The sequence below is a fragment of the Sminthopsis crassicaudata genome, chromosome 5, assembly GCF_048593235.1.
Source record: "Sminthopsis crassicaudata isolate SCR6 chromosome 5, ASM4859323v1, whole genome shotgun sequence".
In the NCBI taxonomy this organism is placed as follows: domain Eukaryota; kingdom Metazoa; phylum Chordata; class Mammalia; order Dasyuromorphia; family Dasyuridae; genus Sminthopsis; species Sminthopsis crassicaudata.
In genome coordinates this window covers 169,999,555-170,023,136 of record NC_133621.1, presented here as the reverse complement: position 1 = coordinate 170,023,136, position 23,582 = coordinate 169,999,555, and the positions used below count along the sequence as shown (strand labels likewise).

The window sequence follows — 23,582 nt, the reverse complement described above, 5'->3', positions numbered from 1 at the left end:
ATTATTGATCACAAAATAGAAGAGTTTGATTACATCAAACTAAAAAGTTTCTGTACAAACAAAACTAACACAAACAAGATTAGAAGGGAAGTAACAAATTGGGAAAACAGTTTTACAGTTAAAGATTCTGATAAAGGTCTCATTTCCAAAATATATAGAGAACTGACCCTAATTTATAAGAAATCAAACCATTCTCCAATTGATAAATGGTCAAAGGATATGAACAGACAATTCTCAGATGATGAAATTGAAACTATTTCCACTCATATGAAAGAGTGTTCCAAATCACTACTGATCAGAGAAATGCAAATTAAGACAACTCTGAGATACCACTACACACCTGTCAGATTGGCTAAGATGACAGGAACAAATAAGGATGAATGTTGGAGGGGATGTGGGAAAACTGGGACACTGATGCATTGTTGGTGGAGCTGTGAAAGAATCCAGCCATTCTGGAGAGTAATCTGGAACTATGCCCAAAAAGTTATCAAACTCTGCATACCCTTTGATCCAGCAGTGTTTCTACTGGGCTTATGTCACAAGGAAATACTAAAGAAGGGAAAGGGACCTGCATGTGCAAAAATGTTTGTGGCAGCCCTTTTTGTTGTGGCTAGAAACTGGAAACTGAACGGATGCCCATCAATTGGAGAATGGTTGGGTAAATTATGGTATTTGAATGTTATGGAATATTATTGCTGTGTAAGAAATGACCAACAGGAGGAATACAGAGAGGCTTGGAGAGACTTACATCAAATGATGCTGAGTGAAACGAGCAGAACCAGGAGATCATTATACACTTCAACAACAATACTGTATGAAGATATATTCTGATGGAAGTGGATATCTTCAACATAAAGAAGATCCAACTCACTTCCAGTTGACCAATGATGGAAGAAACAACTACACCCAGAGAAGGAACACTGGGAAGTGAATGTAAATTGTTAGCACTACTGTCTATCTACCCAGGTTACTTATACCTTCGGAATCCAATTCTTAACATGCAATAAGAAAATGGGATTTACACACATATATTGTCTCTAGGTCATATTGTAACACATGTGATATGTATGGGATTGCCTGTCATCTAGGGGAGGGAGGGGAAAATTTGGAAAAATGAATACAAGGGATAATGTTATAAAAAAATTACTCATGCATATATACTGTCAAAAAAATTTTTTATAATTTTATAATTATAAAATTATAAAAAAGATTTTTAAAGATGAATGTTAACATTTTTAAAGTGTACTTAGGAAATATTTTTAAATAAATAAAAAATATAATACAAAAAAAATGAATGATGAAAAAATACTATTTACAAAAAAACTGTCAAGAAAACAATGATTAAAATGATACTGAATGTATATAATTTCCATGATAGTATGGCTGATCACAATAGAGATGGTACTACAATTAGTATGTTTTCCAAAGAACTTCATGAACTATTTTTAAAAAAGAATCAAGGAAATAATACATCAGAACCCATTCTATTAAAAAAAATATCAAATTTGACCAAATAAGCTAATTTTTAAAAATCTGGAATTCCAAATAAAGCCCAACACAAAGGCAGCTGTAGAATTAAGGAGAAAAAAAACTTGCTACTTCCTAAATCACGTCAATACTGAATTATCATAAAGAAAAAAAAGAATAGTCTGATTCATAAACTACCAGAAGTAAACAATGAAGTAGGAAGGAAAAATGACAAAGTCCTCACTTTGAACATTATTCCAGTCACCCACATCAGGCTAATTTTTAACAATTCTTTTTCCCCCAAGTACTATATGAATCACAGAAGCTAAGGGGGAAGCCATGTAAAACATTGTGACTAAGTCTCCTGAAATCCTTTTTCAATTTTACTCTTTGCCATGACATGTTCATCCCCGTACTTGTTCCACAATTTATAAGCCATATGATTATCAACACCTACAATACAGTTTCCCAATTTCTTATCCACAACAGTTAGCAGCCTATGAATAGGCGATTCATAGAATTGCAAACCAGAAGATTCCCAAAACAGAACAATCCTTTAATGGCTTTCTAGGAAAACTTAATACCTCTTGTAAACATCAACATTGATTTCTGCAAACATTCTTTAGACTTTAAAAAAAAAAAAAAAAGTATCATGGTTAAAAGGTTCTAGAAAATGAAATTAGAAAGAACAGAGGTAGAATTTTAAATGGTACAAGGCTGGAAAAATCTTTGTAGGAGTTACTGAGTCTCCTACTCTTGCTTTCAAATAGAACCATCTAAATCCATCCTAGAAAGACACATTTTTCTCTTGTTTCATGAAAACATCTATAGAAATAATCAAGTAACCTTTTCAGACCATTTAATATCTAAACTAAATCCCTTACATCCTGCAGGTCCTGGGACAAGCTCCAGAGCTAGAAGGGGCCCTCATGGGCAATCTGATCCAACTTCCTCATTCTAGTTCTATTAGCATCTTCTAAAACATATTTTAAAACTTATTTTATTTTTAATTTATGGAATAAAATGAATATTTTAATAACATAATAAAAAGATGAATACATAGTAAACTATATCTGTTTTTAAAAATTTGGCTATTTTTTAAAAAATATATGACAATTATAATGTAAATTGTTTTTTCTCATTTTTTCCTTCCCTGCCCTATACCCTACCTTGGTAGACTACTATGAGAAAAGAAGAACACAACAGCAGAAAGCAACTTAATAATTTTTAATGTAATTATAAAAGTTGAGAACAGAAAGAGATCTCAGATCATTTAGCCCAACTCTTTTAACTGATAGGAAACCTGAAGCTCAGAGAAATAAAAATGATTTACAGCCTCCCCAAAAAAATTCAGTTACTTTAGTACCCGATCCAAACTTAAAGCTCTTTTCTACTATCCTACAGCATTGATTTTATACTATATTACAACCTCTGCTATGGGAAGTATCATTATAGATTACTATATGTGTATGTGTATCTGTGACTATATGTTTACAGATATATATGCATAAATATATAAAACGATATACGCATAAATATATATTTATTGTGTACGTATGTGCACTGTTAGGTAGGTAGATAGATGTCTGTATCTTTGTGAGTATGCATTTATACACATATGTGCCTGTAAACACATATTCACGTGTATGAAAATTGAGTGTGGTGCACATATGTACATAAGTATTGTGGTATAAATATACAAAATCATGATTATTTAGGCTCTCCACTTTCTTTATAAAAGTGAGACAAATCAAAATGTTTTAATCAGTAGTTTTAGCTTCAAATTACAATGTATTACTTGACAACTGTTTTGCGACACAATTATTCTGAGTATGTCATGTCTGACTCTTTATGACCTCATGTGGAGCTTTATTGGCAAATATACTGCAATGACTTGCCATTTCTCCCTCCACCTCATTTGACAGATGAGGAAACTGAGGCAGAGATAATCAACTTTTCCAAGGTGTCTGTATTGTGACTACATAGTATATAGCTAATTGTAAAGGAAATTTATTTTTATTAAATGAAAAGGAAAAAATCAACAGTTATAGCTATCTACACACATATGTATGCATATGTGCATATATATACACATGTAGACTTAGAGATAAAAATACCTAACTCTTTAAGGAATATAAGACTCCACACAGTGTGGATGATTTTATACGCTATTATTATAGTTGTACCATGATACAAAGACTCAATGGGACAGCCAAACACTACAGCTGATTTATCTTAAGTATTGGAAAGAAGATAACAGCTTGGGTCATTAATTTCTTTAAAAGTTAATAAAGGAGAAAGTACATATCCCATTAAATCAACACCAGTAAATGCAAGTTGAAAAAATCTAACATACTAAACTGTCTAGGAACATGCATTTATAGTCCCAGAAAAGCAAGGAGAAAATTGTTGGGTATTAGATCTTAAGAATTTTTTTTACATTGTCTTTGAGATGTTTTCTATGGATGAAACAATCATTTTATATGGTAAACTCAAATTAGCCAAATGAGCCATCTACTCAAGTGTCTCAATATAGTTATATTCTGGGAATTAGGAAGTGGGAGGGAAGGAGAGGAATAAGGGCTGTTGTTTTGGGTTTTTTTTTTTCTCAAAGAAAAAGATATTAAAATAGCAAAAATGACCAAAATCTGCTTTGAACATCATTTGAAAGTCCCAATATGAGAAAACATAGACTACTCATGCTGACATACTCCTCTGAAAATAAAGTTTTCTTTGTTAGTCAAAAGATAGAAAAGGGGGGAAAGGGGGGGGGGGAGAATTCCTTGAAGTAGGAGTACTAAATAAGAAAGCATTTCAAAAAATAAAATTTGATTGAAACATTCTGTACTTATATGTTAAAGGGCTGCTACCAGCTATGTTAATAGAATATTTAATTGACATTTATTTGCCGACTGGTTATTTATGTTAACATCCTCCCTGCATAATACTTCACGGAAATCCACTCTAGAAGGGCACATAAATACATACACTTAACTGAAAGGACCATTAACAGTACTTATAAATCTAAAGATCCACATACATTAGAGAATCTAAAATTAATTTTGATGGGCTAACAAATTACATACTAGACCAACAGATGAAGAATGTGCCAGGAAATGGGCAATTCCTTCACTAGTATTCCCAATGTTATAAAAAATATTGTTTTCTTCAGTTTCACAGAATACATCTGTGCCTAAATAATTTTCCAAATCAGATTAAACAAAGCATATAAATTACCGTTTGATCTCTACAGAGCAATAAAAAAAATATATATATAAAAATAAAAAACTTGAGCCAGAAAACCCGTTAAATGAATTTAAACTGCCTTTGGGGATTTTTGAAGATCTTTATTTGTTTGTTTTGATGAGGTGTTCTGCACAGTTTGGTTTGCTTTACAATAGCCTTAAAAGAAATTCATCAAGCAATTTTCTGAGAAAGGAACAGAGCAGATGCTAATAGCACAAAACAAATGTCTATTGTGGAAAAATAATTACGGATTTTTTAATGGCTATAACGTACTCTATAATCTATGATGGGCTTTAAGAAACCATTAGTAACTATTGTGTAAATATGGTTATTGTGGGCTTTTTAAAAATTAGCTTTGTTTGCTCATCTATAACAGCTTTGTTAGTTGATAAGAGATAATCAGAAAAATAAACAAATTATAGAATTCCTTAATATGCAAGTCACTTTTCAATTCTGTGGAGCTTCTCTGAAATTATGCCCTTAGGAATATAGGTTGACAGTGACAAAAACTTTCAGAAGATGCCAGAAATAAGCCTATCAAAATGCAGGTGCACCTTACTTTATGTAAAAGTTCTGAAATTCACTCACTTCTTTTTTGTTCAACTTAAAATATAACAAAGGACCTTTTAAAAATAAGTGTAATTCTTAACGCAAATAATTATCATCTAAACTACCAGTGCCTGAAACTCTGAATACTTGAAACAAAGACATATTTTGACCTACTTACCCCTAAAATATCTTTGATATCAATAAGGCAGGGGTTTTTTTTTAACTTGCTTTGTTTTTTCTGTATATGACATTGTTATCACATCTCATTCATCTTTAAAAAAAAAAAAAAACAAACAAACATTATTATAATATTTGCCCCATGGTGTGTAGTGTTGTGGATAACTGAATTGATAGAAAAACAGAGATATGAGTTCAAATTCAAACTCCACCATCCACATTCAAAAAAAATGAAAAATTAAGACAGGGCAAAAATAAGAATTTTAACATAATGCAGTGAAAAACTTTAATAATAGTAGTTTTGGGGTTATAATTTAATTGTCACAGAGGAAAAATGAAATAATGGACAGAGCACTGGGCAAACATTAAGGAGATATTGAGTTTAAATAGCCCCTTGACACTTGCTAATTGTGTTAGGCTAAACACTGGACAAGTCCCTACTTGGAATGCCATGAAAGATTAGCCTTAATTAACTTTACAATGTGCCAAAATCTGGAAAGACAAAATAGAAGAGGCAAAACATTCCTGCTCTCAAGAAGTTTCTACTCTAAATAGGGAAGATAATACATATAACAGAGTTGGCCCACTAAATCCTAAAAGTGCAGCAGAAGGAAGGATGGCAAGGTTGATAATGGCTTAAATGTTCATTAGGCAAAATACAATGGCAAAGGTCTGGAGTCCTAGAGGTCCTCCATTTATCTGGAAGGACTATGGTTGCCATCTACCAGCTCATCCAAGAAGTTTGAGCAGCCAAGGTGGGGAACCTAGAAGAACCTTACCCACCATCCAAGCCAGATATGAGTTGAGATTTGAATTAGTGGATGAATTTTTAATCCCCTCAAATTAGAGATCATTATATTCCATGGCATATTTTGCCATGTATGGTTATGAATTTTAAAGAAACAGGATTTAAAACATGGTATACATATCCTGATCTATGTAATGATAATTAACTATAATTCTGTAATTTTACTGTAACTCAAATAATACCTTTCTGCTAAAGAGCTCAAAACATATTTTAAGATCTCATTTTTCTCAGTCACCTACTAAAAGCTAAGTAATTTAGATGACAACCGCTAGAGCTAATTGGCCAAAATATACTAAGACCTCATTAATTTTACATTGTAGGAAAATGAATTGAATTTTTACTGAATTTTTACCCACAAATAAAATTCTTCAGATAACTGAAATGGACCTTTTTCAAATATCAGCACGTTTTAAAAGTTTAAGCCTTTTTACAGCTCTTATCATATTTTGTCAGGTTTTTAAATATGTTTTAACAAGTCACAAGATTTACACTAGAAGGGCCCTCCTACACCTTCATTTTACAGATAAAGATGATGAAGCGGAGGCCTAACAGTCAAGCCACAGCCATATGAATAGAAAGGGAACAGATGAAATTAAAATTCAAGTCTTTTGGCTCCAAATTGAATATTTCTACCACTACACCAAACTACCTTCACAAACAAATTATACTAAACATTTAATTTACTTTTAAATTACTCAGAGGAGAGGTTTATTATTACTGTTATTATTAGCATCATTATGCTACACATGATAGAAGGACAAGAGTGACTGATCTGTGTACTGGGTTTTCTACCCCTAGGCTAAATTAACCCAAGCAATAATAATAATAATATGAATTCAAGTCTCTTTAAAAAAAAATTTTTCCCTCTCTCCTTTACTGTCACTTGTTGCTACATCTGACTTAAAATTCCCTTCCCTCCCCACCAATCCTTCTACTTTATCATGAGCTTGGAAACCATTTAAACACACTTAATAGAACTGAACATAAAAATAAGAGTAAAGGATGCAAATTAAGTAAATGAGCTATTTAGTACATAACCAATGTGATATTATTTTCAGCTCACTGGATTAGACTCTATTGTCTTTTTTCCTGTTTCAAGAATGTTCTGAACAATTTCAAGTGCTGAATAAAATGGCCTCAAAATAAACAAATACAAACAATGTACAATGATTTATGCCCATTTTAGGATATAAGCCCTTCTTTCTGTGGGGCCTATTCTATCATTCCCTTTTTGCCCAAAGCCCAGAAATCACAACTGCAAATATATACCCATTTCCCTGAATTAGTATAGAATAAGCAAAAAGGCCTGTAAGTAAACCAGGAGGAAAGAAAAAGATCTCCATTCTTTTGGCTCCATTTTCTGTGATTTAAAACTGACAGATTGCACTCTAGAGAGACCTTTCAATTTAGTAATCGTTGACCCAGCACTACAGAAGCTACATGTCACTGCGCCCACGTCACCCTAAATGCCATAAATTTCACTATAGGCTAATAGCCCTTTTAAAATGTTTCAGATAGAAAGAGGGGCGAGGGGAAAGAGATTTATATAGATATAGATAGATATTTAAACTGAAAGGGATATGAGAAATCTCTCCCTAATCAACAAATGACATACATGTTTCTAAAGAGTAACATTTCAAACAATTTCCACAGGATTTCAACAGGACAGAGATCTGGGCAAATCAAACATCAATCAATGAACAAGCATTTAGTAAGTGCTTGCTGTGCTCCAGGTACTGTGCTAAATTCTGAGTTCAAAGAAAAAGAAAAACTAGACCCTGCCTTCAAGGAAGTTACATTCTAACAGGGATAAAACATGCACATAAACTATGTATCTTTACTAAATATTTTTTTTAAAGTAAAATAAGAGTGTGGTGTGCTGAAACAAAAAGGAACAATCCACCAAAAAAGGCTAAAATGAACTGTTGCCTACATAATTGACATTAGTATCTTCTGGATTAAAACATCTGCTCCACAAATGAGGATGTCATCTGGGTGCATTTTAAAAGTCCAAATGCTTGTTCTATTACAAACCTACATTTTGCTAATATATGTGCCAAAAAACATCTCACAGAACCTAAATTAACAGAATAAGGCTCCTACCTCACAGTCAAACAAATGATGGGGAATCAATAATTAAGGTGAATTATTTACTGCATAATGTAATATGTTGCTATATACTCTCATTACAATGCCTAAATAATGTACCTCTTTTTTTTCTGCAATACAAATACTTTATGTAAATCATTTTTAAAAAATACATTTAAGGGGCAGCTATGTGGCAAGGTGGATAGAGCACCAGTCCTGAAGTCAGGAGGACCTGAGCTCAAATGACCTCAGACACTTAATATTTCCTAGCAGTGTGACCCTGGGCAAGTCACTAAATTGCCTCACTCAATTGCCTCAGCAAAAAAGTAAATTAAAAATTAAAAATTAATTTAAATTAACCTTAGGGCAGCTAAGTGGCACAATAGATAGAGTTGCAAGCCTGGAATCAGGAAGACTCAATTTCCTGAGTTCCAATCTGGCCTCAGGCATTTAATAGCTGTGGGACCCTGGGCAAATCACTTTCCTCAGTTTCTTTATCTGTAAAATGAGCTAGAGAAGAAAATAGCAAATCATTCCAGTATCTTTGTAAGAAAACCCCAAATAGGGTCACAGAAAGTCAAACAAAACTGAAAAATGACTGAACAAAAAAATTCACCTTAGTAACCATTTATTTCCCTTTTATATGATTTGATTTATACAATATATGTTACAGAAACAAATGCAAAATTAATATTAATTACTGGACTCTCTATTGCTGAAAATGTTTTTAATTCCCTTCTTCCTTTCCCGTGAATTTTCTTAAAGAGAAAAAAAACTCTGTCAAAGAGGTGGCTACTTGAAATATTTCCAAATCCTTTCCAATGACAACTGGGTCATCTCCAATCACCCAAATGCATTTGCTCTACAAGTCATTAGTGACAATGAACCACTTCAATGACTCAAATTTCTAAACATCTAAATCTACAAGGCATCCTCTGGACAGTGAAATATGCTAGGCTGATGACAAAGAGGGCCTGTTCAAATGGCCTCTCAAAGCCATAAACATACTCCCTATTACACATAAGGTGACTGGGGCAGAAGCATTACATTATCATCTAGCAGTAATATTACATTATCATCTCTGTGAAGAAACTGAGGCTCAAAGCAGATGTGCCCAAAGTCAGAAACTAATTTCTGTCACAGCCACAATTCAAATCCAAGCCCTGCTAACTCAAACCATATCCTCTTGCTGCTCCATCTTCTTGTTGCTCTAAAATGGAAGAGATTCTCATCTTGTTGAAATGATTTATCTACCATAAAGAAATTAGAGTGATTAAATGAACTCTCAAGAATCCTTCGGTACAATCCATCATATCCCATGGGATACATATACCATTTGATTTTTCCAAACTCAAGTGTACTGAAACAAATGTTATTTCAAAGTGCAGTACTAGCCCAGAAAGTATTCAAAAGGTATCCAACAAATACCTAGCATGGTCGGGCATGAGGGATACAAAGTCATATATGAACATTGCTCCTGCCCTAAAGGGAATTATATTCTATTCATGGGAAATAGCATGCATACTAATAGATAAAAATGTGTGTGTGTGTGTGTGTGTGTGTGTGTATGTGTAGGTAAAAATATATATCAGTAAATGTATATATGTGTGTGTATATAAGTAAATATATAGGTAAATGTGTGTGTGTATATATAGATAGATAGATAAATATATAGATAAATGTGTACATATATACTATGTGTATTTTATATATATATATATATATATATATATATATATATATATATATATATATATATATATATATATATATATATATAGAGTCATTGGGAGAGGAAACAAATTGGTGAAAGCAGAGCTAAAACTTAAAAAGGTAGTAAGGACGCCAAGGAATAGAGGAAGGAAGGGATTCCAGGGGAAGGGGTGGGGGAAGGGACAAGCTGTATAAATACAAAAAGGTAAGAGATGGAATGTCAAGTCAAGGGGATGTGAAGAAGGCCAATTTGGCTGGAGAGTTCTGCTAAGGGGGAGGAATATGCAATCAGTCTGGAGAGGGAATCTGCAGCCAAGTTGTGCAGGGTTTGATATGCCAAAGAGAGGAATTTGCATTTTTACCTAGAGGCAACTGGCATCCACTAAATCGCTTTGAAAGACATGGCTGGACATGCACTTTAGGAACATCAATTTGGCAACTGGACGGATGATAGATTAGAGAAGGGAGACACTGGAGGTAGAGAACCAATTAGGAAGTTATTTCAGTAGCCCATAGAAGAGATGAGGGTCTGAACGAGGATAGTAGTTGAATAGAAAAAGGGGACAGATGTGAGGGACACTGTGAGGGTAATGTAGGCAACTGATTGGATGCTATTAAAACTAACAAGTAGAAGGAATACAAAGAAATCTGAAAGGACCTTTGTAAACAAAACCAGAAGAATAGAGCACACATTCCAACATAAGGAAAAATGAGACTGAATGGACAAGAGATCCTGATGGGGCTTAAAAGGCGTGATTAAATACATCTTTCTATCCCATGCACTGAAATTAGTTAATGAAATGTAAATAGTTATAAAGGAAAACAAGTTTAGTTGTATTGATACACAATGTTGAGTTTTAATAAAACATTCGGTTTTTATTAAATGGTTTCTTAGCAATAGAAATACATGTAAAAGAGTTCACATCTGTATTTTATTCCATAGAGACTGTCCTTGCTCAAAGCCTATTTACCCAATAATACTTTAAAAGGCTTGGTTATCTAATACCAGCACAAAGACAGGACTGAAAAGTAACATCTGACGGCCCCCCAATGGGAGAATTAAGGGAAAAAGCCAAAAAGCAAACTCAAGTCCCAGATACACTTCATAATGAAAGCATATAAGAAACTATCTTATTCAAATCCTTAATAAATATTTGTATATCAGGAGGGTATATATTAGATGAATTATTTGTAAGTAACCCCTAACAGAGTTGTACTCTTGGAGAACATTGAACAACTAAAGAAATAACACCAGCCTAAGCACCTTGTTTCTAAAAGAAATAAAAATAGCCTTACTGAGATTCCTGAGAAACTTTTTAAAAAGAGAGAATCATAATTTTATGATTATGTTTCAAAGAAAGTGGCCTTAGATTTGAAATTTTAAAACCGGCATAAATCTCCTACTTAGTTGTTAAGCTGTTTTATAACTTTTTGTGACCCATTTGTGGTTTTCTTAGCAAAGATAATGGAGCGTTTTGCTATTTCCTTCTCCAATTCTTTTTTTTTTTTTTTTTTTTTTTAATATTTAGATAAGGAAAGTGAGGCAAATAGAATTAAGTGACTAGTCCATGATCATACAGCTAGGTAAATGTGTGAGTTAAGGTCTTCCTTACTCCATGTTGAGCACTTTATCCATGGCATATTGTATGGTCCCATAAACAATAATGTAAATGTACAATAATGTAAATGAAAACATTAAAAGGACCAATACTGACTCCAGAGCAAAGGTGATGAAACCTATTTCCAGTAGCACAGCAGGAACAATATTAAAACTTAACCCTAAGAGGACTGGGCTTCAAATACCACCTCTGACCTTTACTCCCTCCCTATATGACCCTGAACACATCACTTACAACTTTAGCCACAAATTTCTGGCTTCTAAAAGGGGGTTAGACTAGATGACCCCTATGGTCCCTTCTAGCCCTAAATCCAAGGTCCTATGATTTTTCTGAGAGAGAGAGAGAGAGAGAGATTAAAGAGTAGGGGTTGTATACACTACATCAACTGCAGCTGCTTTGGCAGTTGGGTTTGCTTAATTGTTTTTTTCTGTGATGGAGCGTGGAGAGCATTTTGAATATCAGGAAATGTCTGTGGCTTTTTTTTTTAAGACATCAAACAACACTTAACAAAATAAAGGTGCGTGTGAATATATTCACATGGTTCTTACCAGACCTCTCAGGTTTCCATCCAAGCTCTCTGTTAATATCATAATATTCTAAGATCCATCTACTCAAATTATTGTCTGTCAATAATGTTAAGACAAAAACTACCATGGCAATTACAAGTGTACACAGTACTCTTCCCTTTTAGCGCCTATAATACATCCCAGAGAAGGCATTAAGATAATACCAGAGGAGATTCTGGTCTGTTGGCTCAGCTGTAAGACAGAAATCCATACCAAATCCAGCTGTCAATCACAACATCCACGATCGTGCTTCATGGAGCACAAAATGAATGTTTGCATTCAAGCTTTAATATGGTTTTAAAGGCAACCTACTTACAAACGGAGGTCACCGCTATGACATTCTCAATCCCCTCCCCACCACAGACAGACAGACCGTGATCCATGTCTGCCCACTGAACCATTCCCTCCCTCCTTCTAAGAACCAGAGGAAAGTAGATTTAGATCTGGGAAAGACTTTTGATGTCACTTACTCCAACCCCCTCCTTTTACTGATAAGGAAACCCCAGAGAAATGATCTGCCCAAAATTACCCAAGTAAGAAGTAATTGGGCAGGAATTTGATCCCAAAACTATTTCCACTCTATCATACCATCTCCACCTGGAGCAATGTCTCAGTCCCTTGCCCAGTTGCAATAAGGACAAGTGTGCTTTTTCAGTTGAAAAGGACATCAAAGATAATGGTTACATGGTTTGCAGAAAGTGATATTGCTGACTGATGGCAAAGACTTCCATAATTTTCACTGACATCTTCAGGATTCTCTATACCAATTCTAATTATCTTGCAGATGTTACTGACGCATTTTTAAGCATCTGATCAGTGTTGAAAGCAACTAACAGAATAATTACTTTGAGTTTCCTACAGGTTGCATTCCTGCTAACAAAAGATTACTGAAGCTACTACTAGCTTCTTTACCAACAGAAAACCACTGTCAGCTTCCATAGGGTGCTCCTCATAACTCTTGACCTACTTGCAAGCCAAGAGCCCTTCCTCATTTCTGTATCTCTAATTGGCTTTCTTCCTCTTGCAGGAAGGTTATTCCCTGGCCCAAGCAGCCCACTTCAATTTTTAAAGGCCAATTAGATTTTCCCCACTTTCCACCAAAGTCCACATCCTCTAGGCCGACTCTTAAAATAGTAATAACTGCACAATAATCTCAGTAGTGCAACTGAAGAATAGTCACAGACAACTCCTAGCATCTTCCTTGTTTCCACAACTGCCAGGCAAAATCAGTCCCAGGAACTAAGTAGCAAAAACACTGAAAGCTGATTTCAATATTTTTTTCTCATCTCCTCATATACATTTCTTTATTCAATTCAGTTATAGTATCCCTCACATTTAACACATGTTATTTCCCCCAATGGAATTTAAGTTCTTAAAGGGCAGGCACTATTTCTTTTGGGATAGGAATCTTGAGTACCTAAGCACAGTTTCTGGCATATAACAAGTTATAACAAATGCTGGTTGATTAATATATGTATATTTTCTGATTTTAATGATATTGCTTCTCCTCTGAATAATAAATGGAAGCTTTGCTGAGAACTAAGCTTTTAATTTAAAGTATAGAAAAGATAAAGAGACAAATTAAATCGATCTGATTTTGAATGTTCAAGAAGACCATTTCTTTAATTTTGACCGCAGAAAGTAGCCACAAAATCTTGGTTCACAGGCCAAGGGATTCTACTTAGATGGATGCTTCATATAACACATGCATAGATGCATCTCAACAATTCTAAGAGCTCTCATAAAGGATACCAAGATGCACCTGCCAAAGCAAGACAGCTCCCTGCCTACTGATATTACACACAAGGTAATGTCACTATCTCCCAATAAATAACAATGAAACAATCAGTGGATTAAATTATTTCCTTACATTATCACTATCAACAATAATTATTTGGCAGCTGCCCTTTCCAAGCACGGTATGTGCTGATGAATAAATCAGGCATTATTGATTTGTTAAGCCAAAATGTTTTATATTTCACTCTTCTAATAAGAACCATAATCTTCTGCTGCAGTAATGTAGTGTTTTTTCTTAATACTTTTAATATGAAAGATTAGTACCGATTAGTCCTATCTAGCTTATAAGCAAGAACATGGCTCTTTGAATAAGCAATCTGTGACTAAAACCTGGGCCTCTCAAAAGAGATCCTTATTAATGGAGTTCTCTGACGACTGATGAAATCAAATCTTAATGACAGATAGTTGAGCTACCGCCATGCTGTTTGCCTCCTCATAACACTTAATGGAATAACTGCTGCTCCCATTAATTCACAGATAAAATTAATTTAAAAGAGCAATGCAGGAAAATATGGCAATGTGAAGAGCTCAAAGTGCTTTGTAAAACTGTCATCTAAAATAATAAAATTCCTCTCACAACAAAAATGACTTGAAAAAAAATATAATGACCCTGTAGATAATCTCAGAATGCCACTCAATATATTATGATCTACTGCAGCAGCCCTCAACTTTCAGAGAAAGGAAGTCACTTATCACAGTGCCTGGCACACAGAAGGCACTTAATAAATGTATACTCTCTTACATGGAAGCAGTCTCATCTCCTAAGACATTCCCAACCCAACTTGGTAACTATAATTGTCACCCCATTTACTAGATTCTGCTCCCAAATCAAAATGTTGGGAAGCTCTGCTTATTCCAATTTAAATGAACATATGGCCTTCTGTTTCAATAATACTCTCTAATACATCTAATACAAAATCATTCCAATACATTGATTTTAATGCATCAGTTAATTCAAAATTTACAGTCACCAACAGCACCACTTGACTTTTTGAGCTCCATATGGAGTTCTTGTACTAGACTTCAAGGGATCAATATGTCAGTCCCAACTCTATCATGGAACCACCAACTAACTGTAGTACAAGTTCAAAATCTCTCCTTGTTTCAGGATATGTGAAACTGGGAGAAAATCTTGTCATCTTTAGTTGTTTCAAAGGAAGCTATATTATAGAACTTAAAGGGAAGAGGACTTTTTCATCCCAATCTCCTTTTTTTATAGATATGGAAAATCAAGATCAAAAGAGTGACTGTTCCAGGAACATACATCTTCCTAGTGCCAGAAATGGAACCAAAATCTATTACTCCTGAATCCTAGATCCAAGGCTCTTTCCATTATAACACTACTAACAAAGGAATGTCTAGACTATCATCTAACAACTCAAAATAGATCACATCTTAAATTTTCATTATTCAAGTTAATATTTAGTATGTTACCTTCCAAATTTAGCCATATCTAACCTAAAAACAGTCACAAGCTTCAACTACACCATTTAAAGGCTCTATAGTTACCTCTCTAAGGCTCAAAAATCCAAAAACAAGAATCTTGGATCAAAAGGAGATTCCACCATTCCCCTAAAGAACAACAGCCTCTGGCTACAAAGCAATAATTATCCTGTACTACAGCAATCAATAAAACCTCTTGCCCTATGACCTTGTTATTTCCTGACTTTGTTCTCTGTACTGTAGATTTCTAAGCCATATTGATTATTAGCTAAATTTTTAAAGTTTTTTTTAAAAAGGAAACAAAAGGGAAACATCCCCAAACCAACATAATTTACTATTGTTAGGATAATAAACCTTTCAACTCTATTAGTGTTGAGTTACTGGGGCACCATGTTTTGGTTAGGTTTTTGTTTTAGTACATCTCCTTTTTTACAAGGTTTTCTGTTTTTCATTTTGAATGTCATGTTTAAGGTGTCTGGGTCTTGCTTAACAGTACAATTTAGTAGGTTATAAATGTAAGAGTGTTTCTAAAACTGTGACTGCTGACACACATTTCACCCATGTGAGAAAGAGATCTGATTAATAAATGATGTACTATTTTCAAGCAAAGCTGGAGATTCTTCACTAAGCAAACCCACTAGCTCTTCCGAGGCACTAGTGAACTTAGTATCCTGAAAATTCAATGTACTGCTATTCACAATAGAGAATTCATTCTCAAACAGGGTTAATTTGGATCCCTTCCTAGGGGATTTAGTAATCAACTACCAAAAGCACATCATCATAAATGGCTCACACAGCAAGCAGTCTCAGAGTAAAACTAAATAAAAATTTAAAAAATTCCTCAGTGAAGAAGAGTCACCCATTCTAATCTAGTGACCTAGAGTCAGAAAGGTTTGATTAAAATCTAGCCTAACTTAACAGTTATATGATTTTGGACAAATCACTTGCCTCAGTTTCCTCATCTGTAAAAATGGGGATAATAGTAGTACCAACTTTTTGAGGTGGTTGGTTGGTTGTGAGGATAAAATGAAGTGACATCTGTAAAACATTTTACAAACCCTAAAGCTAGCTATTTATTATTACTATTAACTGGGAAATTTTTTCATATTCTGCTATTAAGCTAGCTCATATTGATGAAGTTTGAGGAATTTCATAGAAGAGAAGAAAGTCCAGAAACAATCACAAACAAAACAGTGCAAAAATAACATGACAAAAATTGTATACACTTGAAAATAAAAGAAGCTCTTATGAAAGATATGAAATTGTATAACTCCTGTTGTCCCATAGAATATATGGAAGAGCTCATTTTGGCAATGTTTGTGAAGTTTAGAACTTTTTAAATGGAAAATTTCAACAAAGAAAATTTTTTAGGAATTTTACAATACATACTAGTAAGAAAAATATTTTCGTATCTCTTCTAACATTCTCAAAGAGATACTGTAGAAAAACAGCATAACATAAGTTATGGATAGCAGGGTACAGGGTCAGGAAGACTTGCTCAAATTCTATCTTCAACACTGTGTGACCAAAAAAAAAGACCCACATGTGGAAAAAAATGTTTGTAGCAGCCCTTTTCGTAGTGGCAAAAAACTGCAAATTGAGTGGATGCCCATCAGTTGGGGAATGGCTGAAGAAGTTATGATCATATGAACGTAATGGAATATTATGTTCTATAAGAAATAATGAACAGACTGATTTCAGAAAAGCCTGGAAAGACTTACTGAACTGATACTGAGTGAAGCAAATGGAACCAAGAGAGCATTGTACACAGTAATAATGAGATTATGTGATGATCAACTGTAATAGATTTGGCTCTTCTCAACAATGCAGTGATTCAAAGCAATTCCAAAAGATTTGGGATGAAAAATGCCATGTAAATTCAGCGAGAAAACTATGGAAATTGACTAGGATCAAAGCATAATATTTTCAAGTTTTGTTTTGTTTTCTTTCTCTTTTTCTCACTTTCTGATTTTTCTTGCACAACATGACAAATATGGAAATATCTTTAAAAGAATTGCACATATTTAACCTCTGTTAGATTACTTACTGTCTTGGGGAAGGGAGCCATAAGGGCAGGAAGAAGAAAAATTTGGAACACAAAGTTTCATAAAAACTAATACTGAAAATTATATGTATTTAGAAAATAAAATGCTATTGAAGATCCCAAAAAATAATAAAGTGTCTTTGAAACCTTAAAGCATTGCATTTGTTGTTGTTGTTTTGAGGGAAGAATCCTAATCTGTAATTTTATCAGTGTGAGGAACTCTGTATCAAAATCTCCCCACCTCTCCAAATCAATAACTAGCTGCTACTGATTGTTAACTTATATGCTAAAGATATAGCAGCAGTCACCAAAACCATTTGGTATTGGCTAAGAAATAGACCAGTCCATCAGTGGAACAGATTAGATACAGAGGACAAAAAAGGGTACATCTATAGCAATCTAGTCTTTGATAAACCCAAAGATACCAACATTTAGGATAAAAATTCATTATTTGAAAAAAAACTGTTGGGAAAACTGGAAATTAGTATGGCAGAAATTAGATATGGATCCACACTTAACACCATATACCAAGATAAGATCAAAATGGGTACATGATTTAGGCATAAAGAGGGAGATAATAAATAGATTAGAGGAACAGAGAATAGTCTACCTCTCAGACCTGTGGAGGAGAAAGGAATTTATGACCGAAGGAGAACTAGAGATCATTATTGATCACAAAATAGAAGATTTTGATTACATCAAACAAAACTAATGCAAACAAGATTAGAAGGGAAGTAACAAATTGGGAAAATATTTTTACACTTAAAGGCTCTGATAGAGGTCTCATTTCCAAAATATATAGAGAACTGACCCTAATTTATAAGAAATCAAACCATTCTCCAATTGATAAATGGTCAAAGGATATGAACAGACAACTCTCAGATGATGAAATTGAAACTATTTCCACTCATATGAAAGAGTGTTCCAAATCACTGCTAATCAGAGAAATGTAAATTATTACAACTCTGAGATACCACTACACACCTGTCAGATTGGCTAAGATGACAGGAACAAATAATGATGAATGTTGGAGGGGCTGTGGGAAAACTGGGACACTGATGCATTGTTGGTGGAGTTGTGAAAGAATCCGGCCATTCTGGAGAACAATTTGGAATTATGCCCAAAAAGTTATCAAAATGTGCATACCCTTTGATCCAGCTTATCCTTGCTACTACTGGGATTATATCCCAAGGAAAAACTAAAGAAGGGAATGTGGCACCTGTATGTGCCAAAATGTTTCTAGCAGCCCTTTTTGTTGTGGCTAGAAACTGGAAGATGAATGGATGTCCATCAACTGGAGAATGGTTGGGTAAATTGTGGTATATGAAGGTTATGGAATATTATTGTTCGGTAAGAAATGACCAGCAGGAGGAATACAGAGAGCCTTGGAGAGACTTACAACTATTATGTGTCAGAGCCATAATTTGAACCCAGAGCTTTCTGACTTCAAGACTGACCTCCTTCTACACTATCTCTTATTTATGACTATTATACTATTACATTGATGTTATTCATTTGAAGCGGCTCCTAAAAATGTGATAATTTTGTCTTAGATCTGGGACTTCAGAACAAATATATCTAAACAGTAAACACTGTTCAGCCTAAAACATTGTATCCCATCCTCTACAATGTACAAAGATCATAAAAGGAACCTCAGAGATACTTATTCTGAACCACTCTTTTTAGAGAACATCCTAGTGAGATGCTCATGTATCACATACTCCATGAAGTTATAAGGCCCAAAAGACTGAGTGGATTGCCCAAAGTCATCAAGTTAGTTAATAGAGAAACCAGGACTATTGACTTCAAATCAAGCACTATGAAGCTCTCAAATTACTTGTTTATTAAAGTTTAGGAATGACATAAAAGCTGAGATATAGTTGGAACCTGATCTAAAAAAAGCTAATCAGAGGTTTTTGTCTGAAAAATCTCCCTCAAAATCATAAATGCAAGTATTTTATAAGTAAAGATGAACTGTTTTTACATCAATCAATCAAATGGGGGAGATGGAGGAAGAGGGAATAGAAAAATTGCAAATAATTTAATCCAGTAACAATCACAAAATCAGTATGTTTGTTCTCATTTCCATTTTTTTCTCCCTTTGTTTCCTCCTGCCTCTCTCCATCTCTGTCTCTGACTCTGTGTGTCTGTTTCTCTGCTTGTCTCTGTCTCTTACACACACACACACTCACTCTCTCTCTCTCTCTGTTTCCGTCTTTCCCTTTTTCTTTTTCTGTCTCTGCCTGACTGTCCCTTTGTCTGTTTCTCTCTTTCTTTCTCTCTCCCTCTCTCCCTCCCTCCCTCCCTCTCTCCTTCTGCCTCTGTTTCTCTCTGTCTTTTCCTTTGTTTCTCTCTTTCTGTCTGTCTCTTTTTCTCCTCTTCTATCTCCTCCCTCCCTGTTTCCATCTCTTATGTCTCCCTCCTTCTGTGTGGGTGTCCTCCTTTATCCCCTTACTGATATGGAGGAAGGAGGGAGAAGAACCATATTAATAACAAACATACTATAGGCACCCACTTAGCTATAGCCCTACTGTAACTCAGAACTCCCAAACTCAAATGATTCACCAGCCTCCATCTCCCCAGCAGACATGGGTCACCAAGTTCAGTTCAAGGTTTACGTTCCTAAAAAAGCCTCTATTTGTAGCTGTGCCAACGTTGCTTTAATCTTCTTTAGCAAATGAAACGTTCTGGGGATCTGTAGCTCAGTTGGTCAGAACATGTTATCACAGAGGTCAAGGTCATGGAGTTGATCTTCATACAGACCCAGCTGTGTGCACAATAATACACTGTACCTCCAACCTAAGTTTGTTCTTTCATCGATGTACTGAACCACCACAAGAAGGACCGAGCTAGAAAGGACGAGTAGTGCAATAAAAGCCAACACCACCAAAAAAACAAAGAAAAAGCCTTACCACCAGTGGATCAGGCATTTTAAAAAACCATTAAATTTCATGGCTTCAAAAATTAAAGTAATTTACAACAAATCATGCAAAGATAATTCATCATTTAATCTTAAAATATCACAACTTCCTAATAACAATGGGTTAATATATAAAACATTTATATTTTGAAGGTAAATTCTACATTGAATAAGTACAGGGAATAGATTGCCTCTGATATTTTCAATATCGCTGAATCTACTAATACATAATGCATAGGTGTACAATGTGGCCCCAAAATCATGAGATCCGTTCTCACCTCAACAGCAAACAAGAGAAATTTTCTAAATTCTACTTCTAGCATTCTGCCTAATCCAGCTTTAAAGTGACCTAAGGGATAGAAATTTCACAAACTCCCTTGAGAATGATGTAATTTTTCCACATCTGTTTGGTTTTCTCAATGCTTTACACTATGTCTCTTAAGAACAAGGCAGATTAAAGCTTATTAGAGGAAGGCTATTTAAGATGCTCAACCCTCGTGTTCACAATGTCAGCTACTCAAAGTAAAAGAAAAAAATGTCATCAATCATCAAAGAGAAAACCAGACTCTCTCTTTGGCATCTGCCCTTCAGCTTTTCTTCCCCTACCACCATTAAACACACACACACACACACACACACACACACACACACACACAGTTTTAGATTTGTGCTCAAATACCTTCATCTATTAAAGGCCATAGATGGCAAAACTGTCAGATCAGACCCTGACATAGAGAAATGGATTCTTTGTTCTCCTTGTTCTTTCCCACCCCCAAAAAAACCAAACGAAACCAAATAAAATTAAAAAAAAAAAAACCCACCCTATTCCTAAGATAATTAATAAAAAGGCAGTTTTTTTAAGGTTCACTTCAATATCTCTATATAATTTCTTTTCTACTCCTATGACAACTACAAACATGAGGACAGAGAAGCAAGAAAGTCTTCAAAATGGAGAATGGATGAGGAAAACTTACCATCTGGCGGCATCAACACCTTGTTGTTCTGAGTACACCATCCCACTGGATGAAGCTCAGCCGTCATCACATCACACCAGAAATCGGCCTTTCGATCCTCTCCATAGCCACAGTAACGCAGCAGCAGGAGCTGTCCACATGTGGTTATGATGGTCGCCACCCAATATGTGTCTGGATTGTTCTTGTTAGCTACTTCTAACTTCATCCCAGGCTGGAAGCTGCTCTGAAGGCTGATTTCAACCTTACAGAATCAGAAACACATTGCAATGATTATAAGATGCACAGTAGGGAGAGGTGATTTACATAGCTAATATGAATCGATAATGATGCAAAAGCCAACCCTACTGTGCCCTGATTAAACAAATAAGGAATGGGACCATTGTAGAAAATAATGCACAAAAGTAATATTACTGTGGATCACAACATAGCATTTTCACTCTTTTTGTTTGCTTGCATTTTGTTTTTTTCTCAGTATTTTTCCTTTTTGGTCTGATTTTTCTTGTGCAACAAGATAATTGTATACATATGTATACATATATTGGATTTAACTTATATTTTTAACATATTTAGCATATATTGGATTACTTGCCATCTAGGGTAGGGAGTTAGGGAGAGGGGAGGGAAATTGGGAACACAAGGTTTTACAAGGATCAATGCTGAAAAACTATCCATGCATATGTTTTAAAAATAAAAAACTTTAATAATAAAAAGTAATATTATTATTCTAAAATCTCATCAGATAGATTTGTTTTAAATCCAGCTATCTATGAATATGTTTGCCAACTCAAAACAAGTTACACCACTCTTGGTCTATGTTACATAATGTTCCAACTCTGAAGGACTTAAGATCAAAAATGCTATCCATACCCAAGAACTGATTATGTCTGATTACAGATTGAAGCATACTTTTTTTTTTTTTAAAGCTTCATTTTTCTTGAGGATTTATTTTTGGGGGGATGGAAGAAATCTATTTTTCCTTTTGCAACATGACTTTTATGGAAATCTTGCATAACTTCACATGTGCCTTCTCAATGGGGGAGGGGAGAGTGAAAGAGAGAAAATTGTTTTACACTTAACTGAGAAAAATAAAATGTTAAATATACGGGGAAAATATCTGATTGATGATATGTCAAAAGACATAAGCATCCAAAAAATGCATGAATGCCTATGTGGAAAACATTATATTTGTCCTATGGAGAATATACAGAAGAAGAAATATTCTCTACCCCATGAAGCTCACAGTCTAATAAAATAGAAACATCCATAGGTAGTGTGGGGGCATTTTTAAGTGAGCCATGGGATGATTTACTTTTGTCTCCACTACAGCAATTAATCAAAACTATCTATCAAAGCACAGAGAAGGTTGTGATCTATCAGTGAACAGAATACCCACACCATGAAATCATGGATCACTTAAGTATAGAAGTATAACTGGTTATGCCACAGGCTGGTAGCACCGTGGAAAAATTATGTGGCTATGTAACATTGGGCAAGTTATATCATGTTTGCCTCAGTTTCTTCATCTCTGAAATAGGAGCAATAATAGTGTCTATCTCTCTTTGGACTGTTACGGGGATCAAACTACTTGTCAAGGAGCAAGCACGGCACATGGTAGGTATATAAAAAAATGCTTGTTTCTTTTTTTCCATGTGCAGGTATGAAACAATTTCTAATAAAAGCAGTTTTGAGACTTAGCTCTTGCACTGTCAGGCTATACTTAATTTTTAAAGTTCTGAGGTTTCCTGAGCTGTTAGTCATTATTAAGCTGTAAAAAGCCAGAGAAGAGTTTTGTAAAAGAATCCTTCACATTAGATAAGATGGAAATAAAAAGAACTTGAATAAGGGGAGCTCTGAACTCACAGAGGAACATCCTTGTTCCAAAGGCGCTGCCAAGCTTGATAATCTAGCACAAGCACTAAAAGTAGTATCCCAATTTTGTTATATGATGCTCAGATCAATTTATGCCCTGAACAGTTGGGAAAGTTGCTTTAAAAGGAATGTTTCTCAGATAAATTCCTACTTCTTACAAAGTAATATTTATAGCACCTAAAAACACACATCCTTAAGCTTTTGCTGTTAAATTCAATTTTCTTATTTTAGTAATAATCCAATTAAGAAAAGGATTGTGCTTTCTTTGGAACCTTGTCCAGTGGTGAACATGTCATCTATAC

At 34.6% G+C, this 23,582-nt stretch overlaps 1 protein-coding gene across 5 annotated transcripts in view; it reads right to left on the bottom strand.

Annotated features, from left to right (window-relative positions):
- SFMBT2 (Scm like with four mbt domains 2) overlaps positions 1 to 23,582 on the bottom strand; it is a 306,285-nt gene that overhangs the window by 224,782 nt on the left and 57,921 nt on the right. For all 5 annotated transcript variants that reach the window (XM_074268736.1, XM_074268741.1, XM_074268739.1 and 2 more), the window contains exon 4: positions 21,412 to 21,652. In XM_074268736.1, the coding sequence (XP_074124837.1) occupies positions 21,412 to 21,652 (241 nt within the window). The remainder of the gene's footprint in view (positions 1 to 21,411; positions 21,653 to 23,582) is intronic.